The sequence below is a fragment of the Chaetura pelagica genome, unplaced genomic scaffold, assembly GCF_000747805.2.
Source record: "Chaetura pelagica isolate M959 unplaced genomic scaffold, ChaPel_1.0 scaffold71, whole genome shotgun sequence".
In the NCBI taxonomy this organism is placed as follows: domain Eukaryota; kingdom Metazoa; phylum Chordata; class Aves; order Apodiformes; family Apodidae; genus Chaetura; species Chaetura pelagica.
Genome location: NW_009952435.1, coordinates 357,035 through 382,776, shown reverse-complemented (window position 1 = coordinate 382,776; position 25,742 = coordinate 357,035). Strand labels below are relative to the sequence as shown.

The following is a 25,742-nucleotide window of genomic DNA, read 5'->3' as shown; positions in this document are numbered from 1 at the left end:
GTGACTAGTCATTTAGCTGCAATGAGACATGTTTTCACCAAAAGGAAGAAACAGTGGGCAGTGTAACTCAAAAATCTAGCATCAGTTGAGAAGTCAACTTTATTATTTCCAAAATGCAGAGTCTCTTGCAGTTCTCCAGTACAGTGGCTTATCTTAAATGATGCTGGCATTCCAGCTTGTTAACCCAGGTAGATAAGATAATACACTTTTCAGAGGTAATTACTGGTATGATATGATGAAAGCTTTTAATTCCATGGAAACGTGTACTTGAGTTGGTCAGGTGCTTAGCCTGGCCTTAGTGAGTGAATCAGTTTCTCAGTCTGAAAAACCCACCTATTAAAAAATAGATAAATAAAATTAATTAAATTGCCCTGTAAATAAGTTTTTGTTTTGTGAGGTACATTTGACATTGGGAACATTCTAGCATCAGCTGCAGAGTGGGTGCAGTGACAGCTACTTCTGAGTCACTGCCTGTGTTAACACAAATGCAGGATTACATACCCTTGAGTGAAAGATGCACAGTTGAGCAAATTGGCAAATGGCACTGCAAGAGCTGTTGTAACCCCATCGTACTTATCGCTTTCTGGTATTCATAAGTGGTGCAATGTTGCCATTCTGTCCCCATTGCCACAAATTCCCATCTGTCTTGTGTCCAGTACCTCTGTGTAGGGCAATACTTATGCTGGAGAATATGCTCATAAAATTTCTTCATTCAAAAAATCCTGATTTTAGTTTTTCAACTGCAGAGCAGTGGTGTTTTCAGTGATTTGCGTTTTGATATAATTTTAATTTCATTGTTTTAATTGTTCTCAGCTTTAAGAAAACTTCAGGTTTAAGAAGTCTGAAAAATACAAATTTAAGGCAATCTCTCACATCTGTTCTCAAGCCTTTTGAACTTGTAAACTGCTATACAGTACCTAATTTTATAAATCACTTCAGCAAGATAACTCTAGTCATGCCTTAAACACTAAGTTACCCACTCTTCTTAGTCATGTTAGATGAATTCAATTGCCAGTTGATAGAGAATGTAAGTTCATATGAAAAGAAAAAGTTTCAAGGGAGTAGGCCATGATGCACAGCTTGCCTGCTTTGCCTTCTGGGAAGAATATTAAAATGTTAAAAATAAATCATAAGAAATCTACTTTCCCTCCACCATTAATTGATTTTATTCTAGACCAGCTAGTTGTTCTCCATCACAAGAAAAAAAAAAAAAAAAAAAGGAAAAAAAGATAGTAATAGAAAGGCATTCAGTTTAAGCCATTCCTACTATTTAATACCTTGTTATCATTAATGTAAATTGGTAATAGAAAAATTTTAAATAACTGCAAGAACATCTGAGATTTGTTTTGATCAAAGGGGATACGGAAAACTTTGATTTTTTTTTTTTATTATCTTTTTGGCAACTTAAATTAGCCTTGGAAAGAAAAATGGTACTGTAAGTCTAACAACTATTAGAAAGAAGCATGAACTGTTTTTTTTTACCTGTAAGGAAATTAACTGATTTGTCTTTTTCAGAGTAAGTTCATGTCCAGGAACTATGCCATTTGATTCCCCAAAGTAAATCTAGTAGAGAATTTTTTTATGCTTCTGCGTTCATTGTGGAAGAAAGGAATTTCCCACATTGATGGATGACTCATAACAGCATTCATCTCAAGGTAAAGTGTGAGGAGAGGTCAAGGAATAGACAGACTAAAATAAAATAAGCAGTAATAAATCCTCATATCTATGTATTCAGCAGAGATCTAAAGAAATTCAGGAATGAAGCAGTTTAAATTCTGCTGCTTCCTCTTGCGTGGAGTCTCTCACCAAGAGTTGTGCTTACACTTCAGGATAGAAGGGTGGCAACTTTGGCTGAGCTACAGGAGAAACAAGAGGACTACAGACTTAGAAACCCAGTTTCTGTTTTGAACCTTTTAGTGGAAGTGCACATTTGAGTGAGGGTGAATTATGGAAGAATAAAGACAGCTTTTATAGAGAAAAACCTAAGAATTCTCTGAAAGTTTCAGTGATCCCATGTGTGAGAATGATCCACTTGATATGGCCTCCTAGGTTTCTGGAAGACGAGCTTCCTCACAAAAGGGTCTTGAACAAAATAGGCAGTCATGGGACAGGACAAGTGTTTTTGCATGATTAAATACTTTTAATTTTATGAGTTCTCACCCTTGAGAATATTTTTTTTTAAATATATTTTTAAAAAAATATCCCACTTATGTCCCTTTCATTTTCTCTTATGCTCTGATTTTTTTAAAGTAGCTTTCTGCATTTTGCGTTAGCAAAAATTTGAGTGGAAGTTGCTTATCAACCATAAAACACATACAAGCCCCAGAAGCAATAATTTGTTGTTGGAACACATTCCACAAATCTGCAGAGTGTTATTCACAAAAGTGCTTTAGTGTTGCATAGTACACCATAGTGTGGTGATTTGTCAGCTTTTACAGTGAGTTTTATGCTACCAAAAGTAAGTTTGTAAATAAATTTGGTTTCTTATGTAAGATATTTTTAGGTCTCTATTCATGTATAAAATAAAGCCTGAGTATGCAAGTATACAGATGGTAGTTTATGTACATTTCTAGAAGATGAAAAGAATACTGAAAGAGTAATTTTACTGGAATTCACACAGTGCGGGTTTGCTGTTGTTATTTTCTCACTTTACTGTAACCAGATATATTTGTTTATTAAACAACATGGATATTGAGGGTAGGGCCAGTTGTTATTGTAAAATTAACAGTAGGCATTTTCCTTGCTTCTTCATAAAAATGTTCTGGCTAGTGTTTGAAAAATGACAACTATGTTTACTGCAGTATCACTTGGGCCCCAGCTTTTGTTGTAGCCTTGTGCTTTCCTGTTGACCTTTTTTTTTTTATAAAAAAAAAAGCAAAATGCTAAGATTCAGGTAATTTAAGGTATTTTAAATCCGGCCAGCTGGCACAGCCTTTTTTTCTTTCTGTTTCATGTATTACACTGAAGAAACATGATTTCCAGTTCCTTCTGGGCCATATTTTGTTCCTTTCTCTTTACTCCCTTATACTCTTTACTTCCCAGCAGAAGCATAGTAATACCATATGTCATCTGCTGTTGTGTTTCTGTACCACTTCAATGGAAACAGTACATCTGGAGAGTTACCCTTTCAGTGTGTTAGATACTAGAAAAAGCATCTGAAGAACACAAATGTGAATCCAGAAATTGTGCTGGGAGATGTGAGTTGACTGGTCTGTGTGGCTAATACTGTCCTGAATCCAACAAGTGTTGCCCTGCTGGAAGAGCTGTAGTTTTGCCAAAGAAAGATGGACTGGTTTCACTGAAACAGCTGTCAGTATCTCAGCCTACACTCTCAGACCAAAGCTCCAGGTTTCTTTGAAGACAAGGAAAAAGATACAGGAGAATAGCAGAGGAGCTGATGTCACACTAGAGAGACAAGATGCAGACCTTTATCTGTCAAGCGTTAAATAAGAATTGCCTCATGTATGTGTGATGTCATTCTTTGAACAGCAGTGGTTATGAGCCAAGAGATGAGCTTTTGCCATGGAAGCTTCTCTTGGCTCATCCAAATATGAAACTACTTTTTGCCCCCAAATAGTGTATAGAATTTGCTCATTGCATGGGCTGCAGTCTGTACAGGAGTAAGTGTAACTGCAAAGACTTGATCCTGCCAGATCACTGAGAGTGTTTATTCAAACTTTAAACCACATTTGATATGATGGAGCATGACTCCTACGTGTCCTTGGGGTGGGATAGCTTCCAGTCTCCAAAAAAAATAGGCTCTATCAACAGTACAGTTAACTTAGAGTAAGTTAGCTCTTCAGCCAAGGAAAACTTGGAATTGCTAATGAAACAGAGGAAATAACAAGACTTGAAAATCAACCTCTAATTGAGTCCTTCTAGTTCAACAGCTTCCAGTGGCTTCCAGCATTTAAACAAGCTCACCAAGTCCCTTTTGGGTCTCTAGGAAGTCTTCTGTCTGTCACCTTCATGCTCCGTTAACAGTCTACTCTGCAGAAGTTGGTTGCAGTGTAGCAAAGTAATATTCTGCTACTTCGTGCTTTCTCCCTGCTTGCTCCATTCTGACTTCTGAAGAGTTCTTTCAGTGGCATCTCTCAATGGCTCTTGTTTAGATGGATCTTGACTCAGAGTGCAGCACTTGCTTTTCCTTTCTTGCCTCCCAGTTAGACCCCCTGGAAAAAAAGCAACAACTACACATAAATAAAATACTGCAAACAAGCAAGTTCTGCAGTGACCCACACCGAATCTATAGGGCATGTTTCTGTAGGAAGGCTCTGATGCATCAGAGTACATTGGTGTATTTAGCACATGGCAAGACTTAGTATTTGCATATTGCTAAGCTGTGCTGGATGTCCAATTCAAGTGCTGCTGAATACAGCTATGAGGCTGTCTTGGGGAGGAGAACCATTTTAAGGTATGCCTTGGATACTTTACCAAATCAAGTTTGAAAAGGAAATTTTATCCCTTTGGCTTCTTAATAACAATAGTGTAATAATATATATTTTTTAAAGTATATTTTATAACATTTCTTACTACAAGTGGCTGAAAGCATGCAGAAGTGGTCTTTTTTTTTTTTTTTTTTTGCTATTTTCTGTGAAATTATATAGTGTAAATGGTGGGAACAGCAATGCTGGTGTGGAAAAGAAGTATGTATTCTGTAACCTTTGCTAATATCTTGCAGAAAGAGCTTTTAAGCAGTAAAATATTTTCTCCAGGAGCCAAATATGAAAATCCTGATACACTACAGATGTAAATTTTAAGTTCTGCCTCCCATTCCAGGAATTATGATTCCTGTATGCCAAATACTCAGCTTTATGTGCTTGTACTGCTGAAGTTTCAGTGATAAAGAACAAATTATGATCTTGAGAATTACATGGTAATCTTTAATCGGTTATTATAGATACTCAGAAAAGGGCGTGTCTTCAAAATTATCTTCTGGCTTCCTTTAATTTTATTTCTTTGAATAGCAACACAATACTTGTTGTCAGCATGCTTTTCTGATGGATAGATGTGTTAATCCATATTTAAAATGTGGATTTTCAAAATTCTTCAAATTAAATAAAGGCATGGAGTATAGTAGTGATGTATAGTGGAAATTATCAAAAAGGATTTTAGGTAAAAGAAGCACAAACTATCTCCAAATTTATAAAAAACTTGAAAGTTATTTAAGTGCAGTAATCATAGACTTAATTAATCCATGTCACATTTGCTGTTAGAAATAACACTGCCAAAATCAATCAGCTGCAGCTTTGGTGTTTGTTTTTACATAATATTTCATTCATATTCACATGTACAAATGTGCCAGCATCAGTGTGCAAACTGGGATTCTGAAACAATAGAAATAAAACATGGAAATGGTAAGAATTAGACCAATTTTAAACCCCTCAACATGTGAGACTTTTATAGAGCCATGAGTCTGGGCCTAATCCCACAAGAGGAGAAACCAGGACCCAGCTTTACTTGTGTTGAAAGAGTTCTGCCAAACATCTCCACTGGATTGTGCCTCCTGAGAGAGATAAAGGGAGCACAACAGCCCTTGTGCAGCAGCCTAGGGATTAGATAGTTCACCTGGAGCACTGGGGAAGAGGAAATATAGTGCATGACTCAGTGATTGCTAAATCATTTCATTTTGGAGTGGATTAGCTTCACTTGAAAAGGCTGCTAGGGCTCTACTTCCAAAATAGCTTCATACTCACTGATAAGCATTTTTCCTTGGGAATAGGAAGAGATACGGGGTCCCTTTTGGCAGATGACTGGTTTTGAAGATGGGTCACTCATGGAGCATGTTGTCTAACCCCTGGATCTCCTGTTTAAACATGAAAACTTACAGAGCTGACACCCTGTTTCTGCAGCACTGGTACCTGTGGCCCTGTGTGGAGCCTGTTTGGCAGCGGCAGTGAGCAGGGGGTTGCAGCGGTGAGCTGGGAGGGGTGACTCCTGCCTTGCCACATGCCACTCAGAGCTGCCTCCAGCCAGCCTTGGGGTGCATGAAAACAACCCTGAAGAAAAACTCCATGTGTACAAAACCTTACCCATCGAGCACCAAACATTATCTAATCAGAGGCCCACGTGCCTCTGCCCAAGCAGGGTTCAGAAACAGGCAGCTGCTGGAGGCTGGAAATGTTCTTCTGTGAGTGGGGAATCCTCTGTATCAAAAGAGGGTGCCTACACCCCTGAAGGCCTGTGGCCCGTGGACAACCCATGCTAGAGCAGGGATGCACCTGAGGCCACTGCAGCCCATCAGCATCCCAGGCTGGAGCAGGAGCAAGGAGGAGAAAGGCAGCAAAAACCATTACGCATAGAGCAGCAGAAGTGGATTAAGCAGAGAGTGACAGAAACGATTGCACCTCAATTTACAGTACCTCCTCCCACCTCATCACAGGAGTTTTGATGGATTTAGTATAATCACAGCAAAAATAAGGAAAATGGCAATTGGGAAGCGTGGAGGACAGATTGTGTGTTTGTCTCAGTTTTAATTTTCTTCTTTTTTTTTCCCAAAACTACAGCCAACAATGAGAGGTTTATTTTTGTTTGCCATTAATTATTTCAATTAAAATTCCCTGGCTCTGGGTTGTTTTGCCCACAATAGTCCTGAGCAAGTAAGGGTGCCTCCTTGCAGTAGGAGCTGTAGCTGTAGCTAATCACCTGGTGCTTCTGAATACAAAATGAATCCTTTTCTTGACATTTCCTACTTAAATGGCCTCCCCTTTCAGCTCTTTTGTTTCTTGGTCATAATTTTAGGATTCTGATTTTCTTTCTGCATTGCACACACAATCATAGTGCCTGACCACTTGGGATCTGCTTTCCCTAGGTGACAAGGCACTGGAAAGTTTGTTAGTTACCATCCCAGGCTTTCTGTGGATTAAGCTTGAATTTCTGTCTGCATTCTTATATGTCTAACGACCTCTGAATCTAACATGGAAAACTCTTTGGAAATTGTACATACAGTAATGTGGAAAATGTTGTTTAGGAATTTTAGAAAACAAAAGCAAGATACTTCTGAAGGCTTTCACGCTTGCTATATGATTTATGCTTGCTTTTTTTGTGAGGTTTTTTTGTGAAGTTAGGCTAAATAATAAGTTTATGAGTAGTTTATGATGTATCTGCCATACAGTAAGTTACTGTTTTTTTCCTGATCAAGCTCCTCGGAATAAAGATAATTGGTTTTCAAAACTCTCTGGAGTGTTCCAGTGGGAATAATTTTTTTCATTTTAAACTTTCTGTATTTAGTAGCTAGTGAATATAATCACTGAAGAGCAATGAGGAGATTTCTGCAGGATAGATGTTCAGTGAATAAGCAGAAGAGAAACTTTCATTCCCAAGATAGAGATATAATGCAAATCATTCTTGTTCCATTTTATTTACACCACTGTGAGGAAACAAAAAGCCTGCTTATGAATGCAGTAACAGCGTATACCCTCCAGACATCTGCCTGTTCTTTGATTTCTACCTAGGGTGAGTCAGCTTCATCTGTCTTCAAGGCTAGGCACTGAGCTGCTGAGTGAATGGTGACGCTTACTGCTGCTCAGAAAAAAAAGATGTTAAAATATACAGCTTCTGTCATTAAAATTCATCATTGCTGTTTCACAAAAAAGGAGGACAGATCCTTATTGTAGGTTCACTTTTCATTTATATATGGATGAAATGAATTTCTTGAATTAACTTCTGCCTGAATAAACTTCTCGCTCCATTTAAAGCGACTGTTTGTTGTATAGGCCAAACCTATGGGTACCTACCTCTACTCTTGGCTAATCTAATGCAGAGATTGACAGTTTTGTTTCATTTTTATTGCTGTGTTTCTTTGCTTCTGACCACTCTGTCTGACCCACTTTGAAGTGTTTATGAGCTCCCTACAGGTGTAGTTGGGTTGCTGATCCTTGATTTTGATCCTTCTTCTATGTGGTGACTAACATCTGATCACTCGAATGTGTGGTATCTGTATATAGTCCCTGATAAAATATTGGAAAATTATCAGTGAAATACAGAAAGAAATCCATCCTTGCATGCTTAGTTGTTATTCTGTAAGCAGACAGCTAAAACATCAGCAGGCACAGTCTGATGTAAAAAAACCCAGTATCACTCTAGCTAGAAGAGCATGGAGGAGTTATGCTGTCAACGAGCTTCAGACATGTTCCTCTTACTTAAGTGTAGTGCTGTGCCTTAGAAAAGCCTTTGGTTTTGCTTTGGACTTGATGTTTGGCTCTAAACTGTGCAGCTGAACAGGTAAACTTTGTCTTTAGGGAAAGGGCTGCATAGATACCTTTCAGGCAGTACCCTCAAATAACTTCCCTCATATGTCCCGTGGATCTTTTGGAAGAAGGAAGATACGTGATGAGAGAGACCTGTATAGTTTTGTAAAAAAACATAGTGAAAAAATAACACAAAACTCTTCTCATCAAAATATGAAATGAGAAGTACTGGAGTTAAAGGCTTTATTGTTTAAAAGAATTGTATTGAGCAAGTGCCAGCATTATGAAAGGCTGATACAGAAATAACCATGTTAATATCATCAGACATATTCTTTGCAAAATGCTGATTCCGGTAGTCTAGAGACATATAAAACTTAAAGCAAGAGTTAACAGGATCAGACAGAAGCAAACCTTGAAATTGTGTCAATTAGGTATCTCTGGCTGTGTATGTCATTATGTTCTGTTTTTACTCTATTGTTTTGCTGTTTGATGACTGCTCTTGAACAGCTGCAAGATAGGTACATATTCTGAAGGTGTAGTGAACCTCATTTGCGAAATTAGTCATAGAAAGTCTGCATATGCAAACCTTAATCTATGCAAAAAAAATTAAGAATCCTCTAAGTTCCTTGAAAGAATTTGTCTTCGCCAAATATGTGGACAGCCTGTGCATCTAAATGAGCTTTCAGATCCGTACACTGGTGTATGAAGGTGACTGGCTAGAAGTTAACTGTACATTTGCAGAGTTATTCAGCAGCAAATTAGCTGGGCATGCTGAGGGTGCAGAATGGTGCATATTTAACCTGAAAACCAATAGTGTATTTCTGTCGAAAGGCTGGGTGGGTTGTACCATTCTTGCTAAGTGAACAAGTCATGTTCACATGTTTTGCCATTACAGAATTATTTGAAGACCCCTTGGTCCTTCTGGAAGCTTGGCTGGAGCTCAGGGATAGCGCAGGGAGGGCAGCCCTTCTCCCCTGGGCAGAACCTCCTGGACAGCACTGCAGGGGCAGGTTCCCATCTGGCTGCTCTGGTGGGAGCTAATCTTCATCTGTGTCTCTTCCATTTGGAATGGCCTCAGCTACTGTGAAACCAGCACTATGCCTGTGCCTGGCTACAGGCCCCTGTATCCATCCCTGGCCCCAGTCAGACACCTGTCACTGTCTTCTTGGGTCTGGCCCTGGCCCAGCTCTGCTCTGGACATGTCTCATCACCATGGGCTGTGCTGGTGACCTGGGCCCTTGGCCAGACCCACCCTGGGCTTGCCCCACTCACCTGGCCATGGTGGCCAACACCCCAGTAGGGGCTGCCTCTCTCACTGGATAAACTGTCTCGCTCTGCTCCTGCAGCTTGTTTTCTGAAAACATTGTCATGAGGCAGTTTGCATCCCATGGCTGGTGAAGCAGCAAGGACTGAGGGAACAGTGCTCTCATTCTGCTCTTGTGTATTGATTTTCTGGTTTTGATATCAGGATTGCCAGCCTTGAAATTTCACCTACAGAATCAAGGAGGTATAAAGTCTTGTGGGGCTGTACTTGCGGAATTAGAAAAAATACATTTTCCACAGGAAAAAAAAAAAAGGAAGCATAAATGAATGTTGCTAGCAATGGGGAGCCCTTTAGGAGACTGTTAATGAACAGATGAGAGATTTCATTATTCTGTCATCCGAAAAGATGTTGACTGTAGTGTAAACCCTGTACTAACCATGAGTGATAGCAAAAGTAGCAATTAAATATGTAAAAAAATGGTTCAATATGACAAAAGTTGTGATATGTAGGAGACTTCTAGGTGTCAGAAAAAATCCTTACCTGTTTTTTTCAAGGCTGATGACAGCTTTTTGGAAGTATTTCAGGAAAAATAAAGCCATCCTAATGAGGGAAGGGGCTGCCACTAGATAAACAATCAATATGAAATAAAATAATAATCAATATGAAATAAAAGATGCTGTTATGATGAGTTTGAAAGTGGAAAGAAATGGAGTGATGAACTCAATAACTTTGTAGAAAATAAAATCCTGTGAAAATGTTTTTCAGTTTTTGATGGGGAACAGGTTCAGATTAAGTAACTTTCCAAAAGCAGTAGATTTCAGTAAGATGTTTGTTGCATTGCAGCTGGGCATCCTTATTAGAAGTACTGACACAATTCCGATCAAAGGATCATAGGCTTATGGGTTTTGAGTGGGATAGCTGTAAATTGTCAGTGGAGATGTTCAGTTAATTGGCATGTGTGTTGCATTCTGCAAGAACAAGTTCTTATCCTCTATGCTATTATTTATTTCTTATTAATGATCTAGGAGATCTGTGAAGGCAATCACAGACATTTATTTTTAAAGAAAAGCCAACTATTGATCCGATAGTAAATACAGAATATTTTTTAAACTATATTCATCAAGACAGGGTATTCCTTTCTAATAACTGCTATGCAGTCTCCCCTGAGCCTTTTCTTCTCCAGGCTGAACAAACACAACTCTCTCAGTCCGTCTGCATAGGAGAGGTGCTCCAGCCCTCAGAACATCTTCGTGACCCACCTCTGGACTGTCTCTAGGAGCTTCATGTCCTTCTTATGTTGGGGGATCAAGAACTGGACACAGTATTCCAGGGGGGTCTCACAAGAGCCAAGTGTACAGGGAGAGTCACCTTGATCTGCTGGCCATGGTTCTTTTGATGCAGCCCAGGCCACTGTTGGCTTTCTGGGCTGCAAGTGCACATTGTCATCTATGTTGAGCTTCTCATTCACTATCACCCCCAAGTCCTTCTCCTCCAGCCTGTTTTTGATCCATTCTCCACCCAGCCTGTATGTGTGCTTGCCCCAACCCAGCTGCAGAACCTTGCACTTGGCCCTGTTGAACTCCATGCAGTTTGCACAAGCCCTCTTCTCAAGCCTGATTTGTACCAAATGAACTTTCAAAAAATGTTTGAAGGTTGTTAAGAGTTTAGAGAAGAGACTGTAGAAAATACTCGGGAGCAGGAGATTTATGGAGCTAAGTCTGTTTACCCAATCAAGAAAATAACCTAATCTCATCAGTGTTTAGCTTTACGAAGAAAGAGTTTACTAATCTTGAGCTGAGAAAGATATAACAGGACCAAGACTTTAAAGTAAGAAACAGTTTTTAACTGATTAACCACTAAAGCAAAAAGCTAAGGACTTGATGAAATTCTCCATCTCTTGATGTCTCTGTAATCAAGATTGAATACCTTCCTAGATGTGTATGAGTAAAATGCAATTTGATGGCCTCAAGACAAGTAATAGGATTGATGGAGGCTACTAATATAGGCTAAATTTAAGGAGATAATAGCACCTAATTTTTTAAAAAAGCATTTCTCCTCCCATTAAAGAGTCCAAGTCAGCTTTCAGAAAAGGCAATTTACAGCTGTTTATCCTAGTAGGAGTATTTAAGAGAATGTGCATGAGATCTGGGTGAACAGTGCCTTAATTTGTCTAACAGGTACCCTGTTGATCACCATCTATATCAGCCACATGACTGATTCAACATTGTTTGATCGGGTGTCACAAGATAAATTTCTTTTAGGTTATTTCTTGGTACATTTCAAGGGCAGCTGTAGACTTCATTTTATCCATTTTTATTTGTAAACTTTTTTGTGAAGCTGGATGTGTGTATAGGCTAATTGCTTCTAGAGCTCTTGCTGCTGACTTATTGACTGGGTTTCTGAAACTTGCTAAATAGATGATTAGGTACATGCCACAGGAATCTGAAAAAAAAAAAAAAGAAAAAAAAAAAAAAAGAAAAAAAGCCCAGACGACAGAAAAGTAAAATTCAAAATTAAGTGTCCTAAATTACATTGTAAATGAAAAAAAAATGGAGCTAAAGGGACAAAAATGCCCCTATATCACTTCTTTGATCTACATATATGCAGTTTTTCTGCATATTTCTTCAGTGTAAGAAGCTCAACAACAAAAATGGACATTTATGCCAATAAGATGAAAATTTGGACCTGCAGTTTCCTCCATACATGAGAGAGAATGAGAGAGTTGCCCCTAGAGGAGTTTAATTCTAGATTTTGTGAATTGCTTTGAAGGATAGTTTCTTTCCATTGAGAGTCAGGCACTAAGCTAATTTTAACTTCATGAGATCTATCGGAGTATCTTTGTGTCTCCATGATGACCTTCTGTTGTCTGTATTATTCAAGAGATCAGAAAAATATTTGGCCTTTGCATCTTATAAATTCTTAGAACTATTTATGCATCAATAAAGAGAAGAGTTGTTAGTCATGTACTCCTGTAAAAATGAGCAAATCAGAATTGGTAGTTTACATAACAAAACAGGAATGGGCAAATAAATAAAGTGTTATTGCCTCAGACTAAGAAGAGTTTGATTTGTGAAATATATACTTAAGAAAATGTACTGTACCAAGCATTTGAGGATATTTTGCTTGCTTAGTGCATAACAACAGTGTGACCTCCATTGTGCAAGATACTGCAAATGCAACTGTCACCTTGAAAAAACCCTATGATCTTTAACTGTGCTGTGCTAACTTGCTCTAGCTAAATAAACATCTTTTATCAAGCTTTAGGAGAGTGATGAATAACTGGCAATGACTGCCGAAGTGATCTGTAAAATTTGAGGAAAATTCTGACAAGGAAATCAACTTGCATGTGAGAGTTTCAGAGACCGGGGATTCAAAAAGCAGTTTGACAGATTTCACTGGAAACCCTTATTTAGAGAATCCAGGAAGAATAACTGCTTGCTAGCCATCTTCTGGAATCCAGATGGACACGTTCTGAGAAGAAGGGAGTAATTAACCCTACAGTACTGGAATTCAGTATAATGTATTCCGTATGGATTATGTGCTCTGTCTTTTAGCCCTAGGGCTTTAAGATCTCAGCTACAAGTGATCTGAGTATGAGGTGAAGGCACAGACCTAGAGAACAAAAAGAGTCAGGAAAGAGTCTTGTGTGCATGAATGACATGTGCTGGCTGTCAGGTGATGTTAGTAGTATTTTAGGAAAAGACGTTTACGAGCCAATTTTCATTATTGCCATAGCACTGCAGTTTCTCTTTCACTGGAAGCGTGTACTGTTATTAGTCTGATGAGTTTTAAATGCTTCATCTTAACCTGCATTCAGAATTTATTTGGCTTTTTTTCTTGCAGACTGTAGCTCTTGAGCATGGCTTCTCTGTCTACTACAAATAGACAAGTGTTTTGTCACAAAGTTAGTGTCTTGAATGTCAGTTCACCTAGGTTTTGATGTGTAGATTATCTCAGTCTCTTTGCGAGAATAGTACAAAATGTATTATCAAATAATAGCCCATCATAAGCAGCAGTCTTGATTTGCTGTGTTACTCACACTGTTTCAGTCTCCAGAAATTTCAGTGCACAACATCAGGCACTGCAATCTGAGTAGTAACTGGGTTTGGTCCTTCCACTGTACTCTTTTTAGCACCAGAGATGACAAAACATAAAATAAGAGGTGTTCCTAAATGGTTTGCATTTCTTAGGATCTTTTAGCAGAAAGAGAAGGAAAAAATGTATTTGCAACCATTTTAGTTTTGACTAGCTGACCAGCAAGGCACCATCTTCATAACTAGTTGAGATTCAGCTTTTTTCACAGTTATCTATGTGAAATGTATTATGTAACTTGATAACACGTTATCACAGAAGTGGTAAGATTACTATCTTGGCCTGTGTGATGGAGAAGCTGGCTGAAGCATTTAGATGCAGCTGGGCATGGCAGGATATTTTGCAGTGTGCTTCACCAGTTGCAGTTCTCTAAAACCACCTCTGGTTGTAACCCTCTCTTTTGGACAGTGGGAATGGAGGAAGGAAACCATTTCTTTGGAGGGAAGTTCTTCACCAGAATGTTTAAGTGGCATGAAATAGTAGTCTTGCCTGGAGAGAAAAAGGAGGGGACATGTCCTGTCTCTTCTGTTGTTCTCTACAAAATAAGGACACTGTTTCCCTTTCCTTTTATGATTCTTTAGCTTGTTGTTGATTTTACACTGCTTCCTACAAAAACTTTTTCTATTGCTTTTTCTACTGCTTTCTTGAAAACTCTTTGACCTTTTGCCAGCCTCTCTGGGTTTCAAAGACATAAGCAGTAACTTGGACATTGTGTATCTGCCTCGCTGCGTGTCTGGAATCACAACAGAATCATAGGAAGAAATTGAGCTAGCTGGCATCTAGTAGCCATAGTACAGCAGGAGACCAGGGATGTAAAACTGGAGCTAATAGAACTCACCTGTTATAATTATTAATAAATGCTGACCTGTTCTGTACATCACAAAACATCAACTGACTGTTAGATAAAGAGCAACTTGCAAGAGTGAGCTTTCATTATGGAAAAAAATCCTTTGGTTTTTCAGGCATTCTTTATAAGTTAGCAAAATACCTCCACTAAGAACCAGTGGACTGCATTAGAAATGAAAATACCTCTTGGATGTATCTTGCTAAAATGCTGAAAGATAGTAAATTAATCTTGCATTTAAGAAATAAAGCCACATTAACATTTTGATGGGAAGTCAATTGTATATATCCTCCTCAGTTGCAATATGTCTAATCTGAAATCCTAGCAGTATGAAAAGAGTCCTTCTTTCATTCTTGTCTCCTTTACTCAGGCTAGAGACAGATATGTTTTACTTTGAACATTTATTTCGTAACTTGCCTTACTGCTTAAATTATATGCCTTAGTATGCAAAATAAAGAGCAGTATAGAAATTTATGAATTAAAGTTATGTTTAGATCTCACCAAAGTAAATAAATAAATAAATAAATAAAGTTATTAGCACAGTATTACTTAGCAACAAAGTAAGATTCTGTCTTGATTCACTGAGTTTTCTTACCAAGTGTATGCAGAATGAGTTTCACAGGGACTCATTTAAGTTAATGCTATACATATAGATGCACAAATGCTATGGGGAATGTGAAGTCTTCATTATACGTTGCAGAGATAGATAGCTGAAGAGCTGCAGCTATCAGGGAGTCTATAGCCCTGTTATTGCTGCGCTGTACTCAAGGTCGTTAGACCCGAACAGGAATTATTATCCCAGACAGAGCATTGGATTAATGGTTATACTTCTTCTGGTACCTTTATGAATAGAATTGCAAACTCTGCACAACAACATGTTGTGAGCCAGAGGATGCATCACTGTGAGTAACACCTGCAGACCGTGCACATTTTGATCGTCATCTTTTCTGGCACAGCTGTTCTGCTCTCTGAATCTGTCATGGGATTTTCATCTGACTTTCCCCTCCTCAGTTGTTCAGGGTATTAATTTTTGTGCTTAGACAGAATTAGCCTCTTCCCTTTGAGAAAGTGAGAAAATTTTGTTCAGTTTTGAGGTGAAGCTTAATCAGAGTGGAAAGGTTTGTTTACTTTTTTTAATATTCAATTTCATTTTAGGTTTATATTTTTTAAAAAAACAACTTTATTTTGTCAATGTTATATTAAGCTAAATGGGAGAGCAGATGCCAAAATAGTCTGGAAAAATCCAACATTTTTAAAATGTTCTATATCCTGGTTTTCTCTTTTCATTTTCAGTCTAACATCTGTTAAAACTATGATTAAACATTTAAAATACATTACAAATATTTTTAGAAGTGTTTAAAATACATTTTAATAAAGTTACCTAGCCTGTTCTTGTCTGAATTTGACTTCATTTCCCTGAAGGCCTCTCAACAGTCCTTGAAGCTCTTGCTTTATTTGCTATTCCATATTTCCTACATCCTACTCAGAAATTTAATGTATTACCACACATAACTTTTTTTGATGTTAACTTTAGCTTAAGCTTTTTCTAATATACACAAAACCTTGAAGAAGTGAGATACTACTTGGAAATGTGTGTGTATATCTCTGTCAGGATCTTCAAGGAACTGAATAATTTTGGAGGCCATACCAGACAAATGCCTGAGTGTAATTTTCATCAGAATATTCTAGCTTATTTACAGTAGCCTATTCTTTGAGCAGTTTTGCTTCTACACTACTTTTGTTCTTAAACAAATTGTGAACATTTAATTTTATATTTTAGGAACGTCTCCTACTTTCTTTACTGCCTGCTCACATTGCCATGGAAATGAAAGCAGAGATAATTCAGAGGTTACAAGGTCCCAAGGCGGGCCAGCTGGAAAATACCAACAACTTCCACAATTTGTATGTCAAAAGGCACACCAATGTAAGGTATTGTACTATGGTAAAATGTATCAACAGTCAGAAATAAAAAATTGAAAAGAAAATGTTAAGAGAACAGTAAAGGAAATAGTTGTTTTAATACGTTTATCAACAACTTAAGGTTTAGTATCCATTGATTTGATCAAATGCTATCAATTCTGTGTTCCAGAAAAGCAACACAAATGATAATACATAGGAGTTTTATTTTTTAAAAAGCCCTCTGTTAACAGGATTTCTTCATAATGTCTTGATTTTTCAGGTTAAAGAACCAAAGTTTGCTTTCATGTGTACTAGTCAAAATTATAATTTGTGTAACTTACGTTATTCTGAGTTTGTAATTTCCTTAACTGGATAACTTCTCAGGTTTTATGTAATGTAAACAGCAATAACTGTTCCACATAAGTATTTTACACAATACCTGAAATTAAATATTCTGCTTACAAATCGAATTCTTTATTAATTTTACGTGTCTAAAAGTTAGAAAAATAATTCACCATTGATTTCCAATGTTCTTTGATCCTTACAAGTTGTTTTTCTATTTTTGAGTGGACAAGTTAATTTGAATGGCATTCTTAGAAAGCACATTTTTAAAACAAGCCTTAAAGGGATTGAGGAAGTTCATTTTCACTTGTAAGTACGTTTTCCTTAGCCTGATTCTATGAGTTTGTCAACTTTTCTTGGTGGATAGAAATGTAGTGTATGGCTTGAATATCTTAGCAATCAAGCTTGAATTTAACCGCCAGAATAACAAGAGAATAAGAACTTGCTGCATATCCTTGACAGGTAAATCTAGACAGAAAATGTCTGCAATGATAAAAAGCTGTTAAGTAATTTCTGATAACAAACATGCTTATTGGAACAATTGCCATTATTGTAATGGCAATTTGTGAGCAGGAAAAGAGTTTCTGTTTTTTGAATGTACTGTAACAAGTATAGGTATAGAAGGCCTACAAGTACCTATAAATATAGGTATACTTGTATAGGTTATAGCTTTGAAGGTAATACCTTTAAAGGGAAAAATAGGTATATATTACATGTAAATCTAACGCTTGTAAAGGTAAATTCAGGTTTCCCTATAAATATAGTTATTGCTCTACGTTTATCAGTGGCTGTTTTGTGTAGGGGCATACCTCTGAAATCCAGAATGCCTACTTTCAGGTTTTGCTCTTGATTGATAAATCTGTGTTCTGCAGCAGGAAACTGTGACCAAGTTTCTGTTCATTTCTCTTGTAGCATCTTGTATGCTGATATTGTGGGATTCACCCGCCTGGCCAGTGACTGTTCTCCAGGGGAACTGGTGCACATGCTAAACGAGCTGTTTGGCAAGTTTGATCAGATTGCAAAGGTGAGTTTCTACTGGGGTTCTGCAGTTAATCTAAATAAGTAAGTCGTCTTTAGAATATTTTTCTTGTGGACTCTTCTGCCTCCAGACAGCATTTCTCAGAAGATTACACTGGAAATGTGTGAAGGAAAAAAACTGGCTCTAGTCTGAGTGCAATAATGTTTCTTCTGCTAGTGTGACAATCTGTGAAACCCAAGATAGCTCTCTCAAATAAGACCAATAGAGACAGCTCATAGAGCCATATAAAGCATAATGGAAGGTGAACAGGTCTTTAAGTAGATTTTTTACAAGAAAAAGGATTAAGAAACTCAAGATAGAAGACTGATGCAGTCCATTTCCTGATCTCTGGAAAATCATGAGAGACTAGAGGACAGGGGAGACAATGCTGATCAAAACAATGTTAATTACTGACTGCAGCCTCTTAATTACTCAAGAAAAGATTCAAATATAATCCGAATATTTTCCTCTGTGTATTTAGGTGTCATTTTTATAAAACTTACATCTTACAAAATTCATACTATGTGTGAAGGTGAAATCAGAAACACTAAAACAGATACAAATTTTCTTCCTTTTTTACCAGTTCAAAAGCTATTGTCCAGTATTGGTTAAAAAAAATTAAGTCTTTATGTAGCCTTAGAGTACAAAAGATAGAAATAAGATTATGTTTGCTTGTTTCAGAAAGAATTGCATAGTACATGTTCAAAGATGTAGATGTGGAAGGCTAGATCTTTTGATTTCAAATAAAAAGGCTTTATTTAGATTGAGTATATGATACTTTTGCTCAGTTCTTTAATCTTAAGTGTGAACAACACTGCAGATAAATGTTTTGCAGTGCACTTTCTTCCTAGTTTTGCCCGTGAAAGACCGTAACAGATGGAGGAATCATCCATAGAAAATTACCTGACAGCACTTAGCAAGCCACATCCTTTTCTACTGAAACAAGTCTAAGTAGAATGATTTTGCTAATATCATTTAAGTCAGTCTTTGTAACAGTAACCCCTCATTTATGTAACTCAATGTAACTTTATGTAACCATCTCACCTTGCTTTTTCATACAGGAAAATGAATGTATGAGGATTAAAATCCTAGGTGACTGCTATTACTGTGTTTCTGGACTACCTATATCTCTTCAAAATCATGCCAAGAATTGTGTGAAAATGGGACTGGACATGTGTGAAGCCATTAAGTAAGTGCTGAACTTTTTGTTAAATATTCAACAATAAAAATTCTCTTGTTTCCATCTATAGATGTGCTGCAGTAGTTGATGTGTTTCACTGCTGGGTCCAGCATGGTAATTTTTATCTCAACCTCAGCAAAGAAATGTTTAAAGATGCTGAGTTGAGCCAAGCTATCTTGTCACTGCACCATAAAGATGATTAAGAACCTGGAGCATTGCTTATATGAAGAAAGGCTGAGAGAGCTGGGACTCAACCTGGAGATGAGAGAGCTGAGAGGGGAAATCTCATCAGTACATTGCATTGATATTGCATAGAAGAGAGAGGTAGGCTCTTTTCAGTGGTGCCCAGTGATAGGACAAGAGGTGATGGGCACAAAGTGAAACTCAGGAGGTTTCTCCTTAATATCAGGACATACTTTTCTCCCTTTGAGGGCAACTGAGCACAGGCAGAGGTTGCCCAGGAAGCTTGTGGAGTTCCCAGTCTTGGAAATATTAAAAATCCAACTGATACGGCCCGAAGCAACCTGCTTTAGCAGGCCCTCTTTTGAGCCAGAGTTAGACTAGCCAATCTCTAGAGGTCCCTTCTGACCTCAGTTATTCAGTGATTCCGTGATTATGAGATAGTAACTATCCCAATAGGCATCACTTAGGACTTCGAAGGCTTTCATTTTTGCAGTCATGGTGGTACCACCCACCACACAAGAATGAGGTAATTGCTTACTTTGCTACATGGACAGTGGTAAATGTGATGTGGGCAAAACCATCAAAATTGGAACTGAAACTTACAGGAGAGTATACCAAATTTTAAAACCAAAGTTTGATTGTTTAAAAAAACCCTATAGAGCTATCATGAAATGGATAGTGTGTTGAACAGTGCTGTCTCAGTGATTAACTAAACAGGCATACAAAAGGAAATCCTCTAAACTTTAAATATTACCCTCATGCATGTGCAATTGTAGTCATAAGAGGTGTCTGGATTTCAGTTGCCTGGTCTTGTGATTCAGTCTAGGGTGATTACTGTATGGGCAGGTTGATTAATGCAAATTTGGTTCTTTTCATTTTAAGGTATTCACAGAAAAGGTGAAGGATGTGTGGAAATGGGGATTTTCATCTCCTTATTTCAGAGTCATTGGTAAAACTAACCCTAGTACAAGAATCAGGTTGCTGTGTTTTCTAAAATGTTTTCTTTTCATCCAGATACGGTTGTACCTTCCATAGTGTCCAAATAAATTTATTTTTTTAATGATACTTGTCCTTGCCAAGCGTTAAAATCCTCAGATCTAGTTGTTTCCTCAGTTGTTTTCACTGGATGCTTTCTCTTTCTTACTTAGATATACTAGCACATTTTTATAATTCAGTAAGTTGCTTCTCTAGGATATGAGGAATTAAAGCTGACAACCCTTCGGTAGAGCAGTAGGTAAAAGAGTTTCCATCCCTAGATTTTCACTCCCCCTCTTTTTTTGGGGTTGACCTAAAATTCTGGCTGATGGAAAAACAATGCTTAGCTCAAGCCATAAATTGCTCTTCAGAAAAAACTGAAAGTATAATTTTACATGTCCCAGTGCAATGCTTTACTTGAGCTCAGAGCAATCTGTCACTTCCTCACACTTCAGAACTTCCCAGTTTTATTTGAAATAACTTTGTGCTCAAGCTGCTATCAAGTGTGTTCATTGTTAATGCTGGATGATGAGGTCCTCCTTGGTAAGAGCAGCCTTACAGAGCAGAAAATTGAGTTGTACAACACATTATGATCTGACTTGTACACTGACATAGACAGATGCCTGATTATCACAGCCTGTTTTACATGTCTGTAAGAAGTAGGAATCTGTACCCCATGTTTTTTAATGCTTTCAAAATATTATGTCAAGTGTTAGAGCCTGCAGGTGAATAAAAGTTACTGACTGTTAATCATGTCCATCTGTTTTGTGATTTCTCCATCTTTGTGAGGAAGTGTATCCCGAAACACTTCTGTGGCTTGTAAAACTAGGAGTAGTTTGTTGAGGTTATTTTGCTGTTGGACGTGTGTCTCTCAATAAACATTTGTGTAAGTTCCTGAAACAAAGCACTTTACTGTTTAGATTAACAGTTCTATATAGATTTCACCACCTGAATATGATTTTAGTTCCAGTTCTCATTGAAGCTAAAAGGAGGAATTTTACCAAATTACTAGGTGAACTGTAGTAAAAAGCTTTATTCACTCTTACTTCCTAATTGTATGTTGCTCCGTTTGAGCAGTTCAGCTTCACTACATTATGGATTGTTTACATTTAAACATGTTACTGGTTTCATGAATTAATTACGTTGTTTCTCTGCTCTATATTGTAACAAATCCGATGTTTCTGATTATTGGCAGCCTGCTTGCCTGGGATTGGGATGTTCCCTAGCGCTGCCTCTGATGTTGAGAGCTGGCTGCCTTTGTTAGGTGTGTTAAGGGTAGAGCTTATCTGTTAAGGCAAAATATGTCTGCGTATTAATGTATAAGCTGTATGAGCTTCAGCCCAAACTCCACCCCCTTGTCAGTCTGATGACTTCCTAATTTACATATCTCTCGGCCACAGATTCTCAAAAGCTGTCTTTGATTTGGTGGTGTGAAATGAGTTCCATTTCAGTGGAAAGTCAAAGACACTGTTGGTTGTACCAGTTTGAAAGCTTGATACAAAATAATAATTAATTTTTTAAAGGTATGATTTCATTCCTGAAGGTCTGATCCAAAAAAAGAACTATGCTTTTGAAGCTCTCAATTTGCAGGGAACTAAGTGCTCAAGGCTCACTGAATGCATTAAAATGTGTAAGACAAGACTAGATGAGTCTTTGATACATTCGTCCAGTATTACTGATGAGTTAAGCTCAGAGAAATAGCCTAGGTGCTTTCCTAATGACCTGAACTCTTGCTTGTGTGGAGTAAGGTTGCTACAACTACCACCTGCAAGGTAACCATGCCTATGAAAAACATACAGTCTTTACAAACTCAATTCAAATTTCAGGCTAAATTTGGTCTAGAGTAACACTTCTAATTTAAAATCTTCTGAGGTTTCCTTAATTTGTAAGACAGAAGAGAAGATTCAGTTCTGGAACATCTTTTGCTTGCACCCTTCCTTAACTCCCGAGAGCTTATTATAAAGCAGACTTTATGGCTTGCTCTGTAGAATATGTCAGGGCAGCCTTTCAACAAGCACTCCTTGAAGATAAAGTTCCTCTTCCACTTTGCCTAGTTTTGTATAACACTGTTATTCCTTGCGCTGAGCAAAGTGGTATTTGTCATTTGCCAGCTGCTTACAAAGTTAATTTACAAGCAGTTCATTTTCAAGTGTGTCAGCTACAGGAGAACAGTGTGAAATGGCAAAGTGAAAAGAGTTATCAATAAACACTTGATAGAGACTGAGGGAATTCAAATTTCTCCTCTCTTTTTAATAGCTTCAAAACACAGTCTAACAAAATACTTTCAGTCATGGGCCTGTTATTTTCACTTCCCAGAAAAAAGAACACTTGAGAACTACTGCTTACACTTAGGATTTACCATAGCAAATTAAGCCTGTTAAGTTCTATGTTCCCTTTCAAAAAAAGAACAGAAACAGGCCAGTTTAATGCTGTAATTCAAAAGGTATGAAGCTAATGATTCTCATCATTGAGACTGAAGATGTTGCTAGAACTATGAACCTCACAAATACACAAGAGCACCTTGGGTTTCTTATTCAATAATCGTTCTTTCCATCAATGCCCTGAATTCCCCCAAGGTAAATCTATGTACATATTCCTTATTACTGGTTAGATTTTGGTTCACACAAGTTGGGGCTTAAATACATAAATCCAATTAAGTTACAATCTTCCCATTTATTAGAACTTCATAAGCCTGAAGACATCTGAATTAGTTTTATTATTCTTTACGTATGTCATTTACATTTGACATAAGTCTGAAAATATTCTGGTAGTTTGATTTTAGTCACCAACCTGGGATCTTATGGAAATATTAATATCTATCTTACGTATGTTCTTCTGAGGCTCTTCTGGGATTTGGGTTGGGGTGAACAGATACTTCATCTCTGTCTAAAGTCACAGGAAAGGTCAAAAGTTTAGATATGGTCTGGACAGTGAGAATGGCCTCTCATTCTTTTTATAATGACCTAGTGGGTACAGTGTTCACCAGCTGTGTGGAAAGCTGTTGAGCTGAATGGCATTGAGACCATATCCTCAAATAGTGTTTGAGCCACCAGTCTGTAGAGCATCCTGAGGTGCTACATTTCTAAATCTTCCTCCCAGAGCAGAACCATTTGCAAGCAGTCATGCAAGAGTGCTGGCATCAACAGAAGCCAGATATGAGAAGTTCTCCAAAGTAGGTATTAGGATCTTCAGATAGGAGGGCGCATAACAGTAATTCCAGATCTCCAACATATGTTTATTGGACTGTCACTGAGTTAAAAGACCTACCAAAGGCTGCCTGTAGACTCTGAGTTCTACCATGAGACCAAACATTTCCACTACTTACTTCAGCCTTCCCAAATAATTTCAAATGAGTATAAAAGAAGGGACTTCAAACATGGACTTGAAATTTAGTATTTACTTTAAATAGTTCCAAAATATAGACAATAGTAAAAGTAATATGTGAAAAGAATCCTAACATTAAAAGAATGGAGGCAATGCTGAAAAGAAATGTTATCACTATTGTTACTGATAATTTGACTGGTGTAATTAAAGAAAACAAAGACTCTAGTAGGTATATTAACACAGATTTTCTTCTTAACCACAGGAAAGTGAGAGATGCAACTGGAGTTGATATTAATATGCGTGTAGGAGTGCACTCTGGGAATGTGCTTTGTGGCGTGATTGGGCTGCAGAAGTGGCAGTATGATGTGTGGTCACATGATGTTACTCTGGCAAATCACATGGAAGCTGGAGGAGTCCCAGGGTAAGAGGCCTCTCTGTTCACCTTTGGTCACATCGGGTTTTGTACCATGGAGAAATGCATAGGTACCATGAATACAGCCACCAGCCTTCATGGAGAAGCCTGAACTAGTTCTTTAGTTGCCTTTAAAAAAAACAACCAGGCACTCAGTATTTCCTGTGATTTAAGAGTATGTTTTGTGGGTGGAAGCCTTTAGAACAATGCCCATTACAACTTCTAAAAATGAGATTACTGGGACTGTAAATGAAGTGAGCAGCATATAAGAAGTGTATCCAAAACTAGTTTAAAAAAGGTGAATCTGGTTCCAGGCATGCTTTTGATCAGTGTTTGTGATTCTGTCATTCTTTTAAAATATCATTTCAGCCGTGTTCACATCACCTCAGTCACCTTGGCACATTTGAATGGAGCTTACAAAGTGGAAGATGGGGATGGAGACGTGAGGGACCCATATCTGAAAGAACATAATGTTAAGACTTACTTTGTAATTAATCCTAAGGTTAGTAGTACTTCTATTTTGTGGGCATAGTTATTTTTGAGCAGGACCACTAATCTCTTTATTGAATAACTCACTACCATGTGATATTGATCAGGGCTATTACTGATGCCTACAAATACATGTTTGCATTGCAAATCTTTCCCGCTCTTCAGAAATAAGTCTCTGATATTTCCCAGCAATATCATTATGAACTGCAGGTTCTTAGCATCTTTCCATTTTTAAGTACCTACGCATGCAGATATGTGGTACCAGATGGTGGTTTGTTACTTCAAAAGGTAATGAGCACCAAGGCTGATAATAACCTTTTATTGTCTGTCAACCAGGGAGAGAAGCGGAGCCCTCAGCACCACATTAGACCTCGACATACTCTTGATGGAGCTAAAATGAGAGCATCTGTCCGCATGACCCGGTACCTGGAATCTTGGGGAGCAGCCAAGCCATTTGCACACTTGCACCACAGGGACAGCATGACCACTGAAAACGGCAAGATTAGCACAACAGTAGGAGCCTACTTATGTCATTTCATACAATTTAGCAATATTTGAAAGGGAAAAGGTGTTCACTGCAAAATACCTGGTTATTTCTGATAGCAGAAGATACATGCGTTTGTACAGAGCATAAACTCAGTGAAGTTGCTGGGAGCTTTTCCATTGACATGTAAGCTTTGGATTAGCTTCTAAGGAGCCGTGTCTTGCTATATCTCTGAATTAAAAGGAGTCCAATGTACTTACACAATTTGACCCTCTGAATTTGAGCCCCCATCACAGCATGTCGGGTGGCTGCTGTTCATCTTGTGGAAAGACATTTAGAATATAAAGCAAGAGTGCAGCACCTTTGGGAAACAGTACTTTTCATACAGAGGCAGTCCCTGTGTTTTATGGGCTATTTAGCCACATTCCTCATTTTGAGCATGACCAAACCTGGATCAAAGGCTGTGAAATTAGAATATCCCTGTGATACCTGGAGTAGACTGTATTAGAAGGGTTCTCTGGGATCCAAATCTATACTCACTGCAGCCTCTACCTTTTGAAGGTGCAATAACTATTCATCAGGTATGGCTGATGGCTTGAGTTTCACAGTGCATCTGTGGAATGTTGCATCTTTTACAATGAACAGAATGTTTTTTTTTAATTTTGCTGGCACTATTTTACTGGTGTTGGTCCACAACTTGTACATTACATTATCTTCTATTTCTAAGAAGTGCAAATGTAAAGGTAAATTCTAATAGTTTTCAACATGGGAATTCAGTTTTATTGCTTTTACAATTAAACCACATAACCCATCTTGTTCAATAAATACAGTGCATCAGAATGAGATTGTGATGTGTTCATTACAGAAATTACCCAGCCATCATTATTAATCACAAAATAAATGTGGCTGTCACGGCTGCTGTTGCTTATCAATAAAAAATAATAGCCATTGGCTGTGTTTGGCCACTCAGGTGTGTTTTTCTCAAAAACATTTAACATTGTGTTTTGCTGAAGCTGGGAGGAATTTGGGCTACATTAAAACAGTAAT

The 25,742-nt window shown here is 37.8% G+C and overlaps 1 protein-coding gene across 1 annotated transcript in view; it reads left to right on the top strand.

Annotated features, from left to right (window-relative positions):
* Nucleotides 1-25,742, top strand: part of ADCY2 (adenylate cyclase 2 (brain)) — a 206,360-nt gene that overhangs the window by 110,923 nt on the left and 69,695 nt on the right. Inside the window, exons 5-10 of the mRNA XM_010008360.1 lie at nt 16,170-16,318; nt 17,543-17,654; nt 18,710-18,837; nt 23,573-23,731; nt 24,092-24,224; nt 24,548-24,724. Coding sequence (XP_010006662.1) covers nt 16,170-16,318; nt 17,543-17,654; nt 18,710-18,837; nt 23,573-23,731; nt 24,092-24,224; nt 24,548-24,724 — 858 coding nt within the window. The remainder of the gene's footprint in view (nt 1-16,169; nt 16,319-17,542; nt 17,655-18,709; nt 18,838-23,572; nt 23,732-24,091; nt 24,225-24,547; nt 24,725-25,742) is intronic.